The sequence below is a fragment of the Physeter macrocephalus genome, chromosome 17, assembly GCF_002837175.3.
Source record: "Physeter macrocephalus isolate SW-GA chromosome 17, ASM283717v5, whole genome shotgun sequence".
Taxonomy (NCBI): Eukaryota; Metazoa; Chordata; class Mammalia; order Artiodactyla; family Physeteridae; genus Physeter; species Physeter macrocephalus.
In genome coordinates, this window is record NC_041230.1 from 54,661,700 (window position 1) to 54,667,443 (window position 5,744).

Genomic DNA, 5,744 nt, shown 5'->3' on the forward strand with positions numbered 1-5,744 from the left:
GCCCGGGAGGACCCCACGTGCCGCGGAGCGGCTGGGCCCGTGAGCCGTGGCCGCTGAGCCTGCGCGTCCGGAGCCTGTGCTCCGCAAAGGGAGAGGCCACAACAGTGAGAGGCCCGCGTACCGCAAAAAAAAAAAAAAAAAAACTGCATGGCTGCTAGAGGGAAACTGCAGGGTTGTAAAATTGGGAGAAAAAGTGACCTTTTTAAGCAGGTCAGACGTGATGACAGCTTTGAGCAGGTGGCAGCACCATGGCAGAGGCCAGAGGGGCACTGGAGTGAACAGGGCCTGCCGGGGGGTGGCGGGGGGGGCGGCGGCAGCCTGAGGCCGGGGCTGCAGCATGGCCGTGGAGCGGACACTGTCAGTGCCATCGCAGTAAGGGGGGAGGGCCCATTCTGAGCAGCCTGACCCGATACGCCTGTCGGGCACTAAGTGGAGCCCAGGAGGCGACTGGGGGACACGTGCTGGGGCTCAGGGTGCGGTCAGAGTGGGGGAGCTCCGGGCAGGACGAGGCCCCAGGGAGAGACAGGACCTGCAGACACTAGAGCCAGGGGTGAGGGGAGGTGTCTGCCCATGGTCCGCCGTGTCCCGGCTGTGTTGAGACCAAGGGCAGGCAGCATGGAGGTCACCGTGACCCAAACACTGGCAGCCAAGTGAGGGAGGGTGACACCAGAGGGGGTGCGGACAAGCACAGGCGGGTGGCCCGTCCCCAGAGCCTGCATGGAGGGACTGGGCCGGACAGGGCAAGGTCACTGCCCCAGGGAGAATGGGGTCCTGCGGAGGAGCTGAGAGGGTGGCGGTGAGCAAACAGATGTCCTGTCTGAACGTTGAGGTTTCAGGAAAGAAGGGTGCTGGATGGAAGGGTCTCTCAGAGGCCAGGACGGCCACCCCACCAGGGCAGGGAATGGCATCTGGTGCCCGGGGCACTGCCTCTCTCTTTTGGGTTGCGGGGGGGGGCTGCAGGGAGCCCCGGGTGCTGGAGGGCTTCCTCTCAAGCCCGCCCAGGAGCAGCCTCTCTGGGCCTCGGTTTCCCTCCCCTTGGGTCTGACACTTGGCCTGTGAGGGCATGGTGGGCTAGACATCGTTGGTACCAACCCCACGTGGGCCTCTACTACTGGTGGTCTAGAAGGGCTTTCAGAACCCGAACCCCAGAGTCAATCAGACCCGGTTTAATTCTTGAGACTCCACCACTCTGGGCCTCAGTTTCTCATCTGTGGAAGCAGTAAAGGTAATGCCGGTCTTGAGGTGTCTGTGCAGGTAACCTGGGCTGCATCCACCCAGGGCTTGGCCCGAGGTCAGCCCTGGGTCGGTGGGGCGACGACGGGGCCCACACGGGCCTCCGAGGCTCCCGGTCCCTTGCCTGTGCCGCAAGCAGCGGCACAGTCCCCAGCACTGACCCTGCAGATACCAACGGAAGCCCACCGCTGGCCCCTCAGACCCGGATCCCAGCTCAAGGCCTCTGCTGATGGAGAAGAGAGCTGCCTTGAGACCCCCAAATAAAAGGGAACTTGAAAACCAGAAATAAATAACACAGTAGGGGGAGTTGAGCCGGAAACACCGCAGGCACGGGGGCATGAGGCGTGCCCACCTCACTTGACAGACAGGTACTACATTCCTTAAAAGAGGCAGAAGGTGGAAACCCGGCAGACCCCGGGGGGGCAGGCAGACCACCTGTTCAGTAACTGCCAACCGACGGGCTGAGAAACACGTGCTAACCTGCAGAAGTTAAAACCCCCAAAAGGTGTCCCAGGCTCCTCCATTCCATGTGAAGGTCAAGGTCGAGACCCAGAACAAGGTCTCCCCCCCGCCCTGGGTTCAGCCAAGGGGTGGCTGGCCAAGGAGCAGGGACAGAAACAACAGAACGTTCCTTATCATTCTGCTGAGAACCGGGGGGCTGCTGAAGCACCCACCAGAAAATCCTCACCAACCGGCAAATCCACCCCGCCATCCAGACGCCCATAAACCACAACGGTAGAGGCAGCCCACTTGGGTTAAATGTGGTGAATTCAGCAAGTTCTGACCAGTAACACAAAGAGCCATCGGCGGCGGGGGGCGGGGGGGGGGCGGTGCACCGGGAGGCTCCTCGTCCTCTGCAGCTCCCAGCCTCAGCCCCTGCCCACCCAGAGCCACGCTCACCTCTCGCCCTCCTGCCCCAGTGCCTGGGGACTCGGGCACCCAGCTCGCCAGCCCGCAAGACAATCAGGTCACGGACCCCAGCCTCGCTCCTTCCGTGGGCACCCCCAAGAGGCCACAGTGTCTCCTTATGGGGCTCCCCGTCAGGACGCAGCCCAGGGGCCATCCTGAGGATCACTCACACCCCCTCCGCAAGTCCCCATGGCAGCCTGGAGGTCCGCAGAGAGGGGACACGGAGTTACCGAGGGACAGCCCAGGTCCCAAACCCCACCCCCCCCCCAAGCTGGAGGACGGCGGGGCAGAGCCCTCGTGTTGCAGAGGGCCCACAGCCTGCCCCGGGTGCTAGGCGGCCGGCGCTGCTGCCGGGCCACCCCTCAGGCTGCGCCCGCCTCTCCCGCCCGCAGAAGACGTCTTTCCCTGCAAGGACTGCGGCATCTGGTACCGCAGCGAGCGGAACCTACAAGCCCACCTCCTGTACTACTGCGCCAGCCGCCAGGGCACCAGCTCCCCCGTCGTGGCCGCCCCCGACGAGAAACCCAGGGAGACCTACCCCAACGAGCGGGTCTGCCCCTTCCCCCAGTGCCGCAAAAGCTGCCCCAGCGCCAGCTCCCTGGAGATCCACATGCGCAGCCACAGCGGTGAGCCCCGCCCCCAACGGCGTGTCTCCCCACCCAAGCCATGCATGCTCACTGCACTTATCCTGGGGTTGCACAGCTGCCGTGGACGTGCCCGAGTGGTGGTCCCACCACTCCGAGCAGCCTCCCACAGGGCCCCAGGCCACGCGCCCCGCCTGCGACGGGCTGTGTGGTCGGCTGGGGGCTGGGCCCCCGATGGGGTCCTGGAAGACAGAGCTTAGGGGCCCTCCACACATGCCCGTGCCGTAGTCCTCGGCCGGCCAGGCTCCCTTACCGGGCCCCGTGTTCCAGGAGAGCGCCCCTTCGTGTGTCTCATCTGCCTGTCCGCCTTCACCACCAAGGCCAACTGCGAGCGGCACCTCAAGGTGCACACAGACACGCTGACGGGTAAGAGGGGCCAGGAAGGGGGCGGCGGGGTCTGTGGGGCGCAGCCACCGGCAGGGCTCTGACACCACAGCCCACCTGCAGGTGTCTGCCACAGCTGCGGCTTCATCTCCACCACAAGGGACATCCTCTACAGCCACCTAGTGACCAACCACATGGTCTGCCAGCCGGGCTCGAAGGTTGAGATCTACTCATCAGGGGCTGGGCACCCCACTGCCAAGCTCCCCGCAGGTGAGCCCCTGGGGACCCTGAGGACTGGGAAGGGGGAGGCAGGCTCGGCCACGAGGGGTGGGGGGGGTGTCGGTTTCGGCCTCGACCCTCCACCACCTCTGCGCCCAGCCCAGCTCTCCAGCTCTCCCTTCCCGCCCTCCCCAGCTTCAGGTCTGGCCCAGGCAGGTCCTGCTCCAGCCCTGAAGTGTGGCCCCTGGGGTCTCCCCGCAGACAGTCTGGCCGCCTTCCAGCAGCACACGGCGCTGCACGGCCCCCTGGCCTCTGCAGACCTGGGCCTGGTGCCCGCCCCATCACCGGGACTGGACAGGAAGGCCCTGGCAGAGGCCACCAACGGAGAGACCAGACCGGGCCCCCAGAACGGGGGCGGCGGCGAGCCCCCGGCGACCCCCAGGAGCATCAAGGTGGAGGCGGCCGGGGAGCCCGAGGCGGAGCCAGGGCCCCCGGCCCTGTCACGGACGCCATCACCGCCCAGCGCCGGCCCCAGCCCCGTGCGCGTGAAGGCGGAGCTGTCCAGCCCCACGCCCGGCTCCAGCCCAGGGCCCGGCGCGCTCTTCCTGCCGCAGCTGCCCACGGCGCCGCCGGCCTCCGAGATCCTGGCCAAGATGTCCGAGCTGGTGCACAGCCGGCTGCAGGCGGGCGCGGGGGTGGGCGCACCGGCTGGCCTCTTCACAGGGGCCCCCAAGGGCGCCACGTGCTTCGACTGCGACATCACCTTCAACAACGTCAACAATTTCTATGTGCACAAGCGCCTCTACTGCTCCGGCCGCCGCCCGCCCGACGACACACCCCCTGCCCGCCGGCCCAAGGCGGCCACCGCCCCGCCCCGCGCGCCCCCCGCCCCGCCGCCCGCCGAGGCCGAGGAGCCGCGCTCGCCCCCGGGCCCTGGGGCGCGCGAGGACGAGGCGGGGGGCGCGGCTACGCCCGAGGCAGAGGCCGAGGCCGAGACGGGCGGCCGGGGCAGCGAAGGCAGCCCGAGCCCGGGCAGCGGGGCAGACGAGGACGACGACCCCCGCCGGACGCTGTGCGAGGCCTGCAACATCCGCTTCAGCCGCCACGAGACCTATACGGTGCACAAGCGGTACTACTGCGCCTCTCGCCACGACCCGCCGCCGCGCCGGCCCGCGCCCCCCGGAACCGCCGGGACCTCCGCGACCCCCGCGCCCGCTGCGCCGCCCGTGCGCACGCGCAGGCGCCGCAAGCTCTACGAGCTGCACGTGGCCGGACCCGCCCCGCCCCCGGTCGGACCCACCCCGTCCCCGGTCGGACCCGCCCAGCCCGTCGCGCCAGGGCACGCCCCCACGCCGCCTGCGTCGCCGGCGCCGCGGCCCGGAAGCGGAAATGGGGGCGCAGGCGGAAGCGGCCCAGACCCGGCGGAAGGCCCCATCGACCTGAGCAAGAAGCCGCGGCGCCAGGCCCCCGCCGCCGCCCCTGGCCCTGCGCCCGGCCTACCGGCCCTGGCCGACTACCACGAGTGCACAGCCTGCCGCGTGAGCTTCCACAGCCTCGAGGCGTACTTGGCGCACAAGAAGTTCTCGTGCCCCTCCGCCCCGCGCCGCCTGCGCGCCGCCCCCGAGGACCCGCCCGCCGTCGTCTGCCCCTACTGCCCCCCGAACGGTGTGGTGCGCGGCGACCTCATCGAGCACTTCCGCCTGGCGCACGGCCTGCTGCTGGGCAAGCCACCGGCCGGCTCCGGCCCTGGCGCCGAGGCCCGGACGCCCTCGCCCGGCGCTCTCCGCGACGGCCTCAACGGCCAGGACCCCTGGGAGCCGCCCGCCGGCAGTCCCCGGCCCGGCCCCCCGCCGGCCACGTCCCCCGATGCCGTGCCGGCACCCCCCTCCCACTCGGACAAGGGCGTGCAGACCCCCAGCCAGGGGACGCCGGCCTCCGTGCCCAACGGCAACCACAGGTACTGCCGCCTGTGCAACATCAGGTTCAGCAGCCTGTCCACCTTCATCGCCCACAAGAAGTATTATTGCTCCTCGCACGCAGCCGAGCACGTGAAGTGAGCGCCCGGCGCTGCTGCCCTGCAGGGGGACCCGGGACGCTCCAGGCACAGACCTCGTCAGAGAGGCCGCAGGGGGCAGCGCCCGCCTGGACCTTGGCACTTAATAAAGAAGTTCGGTTTGCTGAGCACAGTGGTGGAGCAGTCTAGTTCTCTGAGCAGGGGGGCCCTGCGGGGAGGGCGCAGGCAGGGCCAGCGCCACCTGTAAGTACACACAGGACACCGCAGGCCGGAGTCACACAGTGGCCCTCAGAGCTGGCTCTCGCCCCGCGCCCGGGGCTGATGACACTGCTCTGGGCCCCCTTGGGGCACGGGGAGAGCAGGCACTGCCCTTCTAGGTCCACTGCTGCTGCCCTCCAGGA

At 68.9% G+C, this 5,744-nt stretch overlaps 1 protein-coding gene across 1 annotated transcript in view; it reads left to right on the top strand.

Annotated features, from left to right (window-relative positions):
- The window catches only part of ZFPM1 (zinc finger protein, FOG family member 1), an 82,543-nt gene extending 77,037 nt beyond the window's left edge, over nt 1–5,506 (top strand). The window contains exons 7-10 of the mRNA XM_055079208.1: nt 2,535–2,768; nt 3,057–3,152; nt 3,234–3,380; nt 3,591–5,506. Of these exons, the coding sequence (XP_054935183.1) occupies nt 2,535–2,768; nt 3,057–3,152; nt 3,234–3,380; nt 3,591–5,386 (2,273 nt within the window). The 3' untranslated portion in view covers nt 5,387–5,506. The remainder of the gene's footprint in view (nt 1–2,534; nt 2,769–3,056; nt 3,153–3,233; nt 3,381–3,590) is intronic.
- Nucleotides 5,507–5,744: the final 238 nt, after the last annotated feature.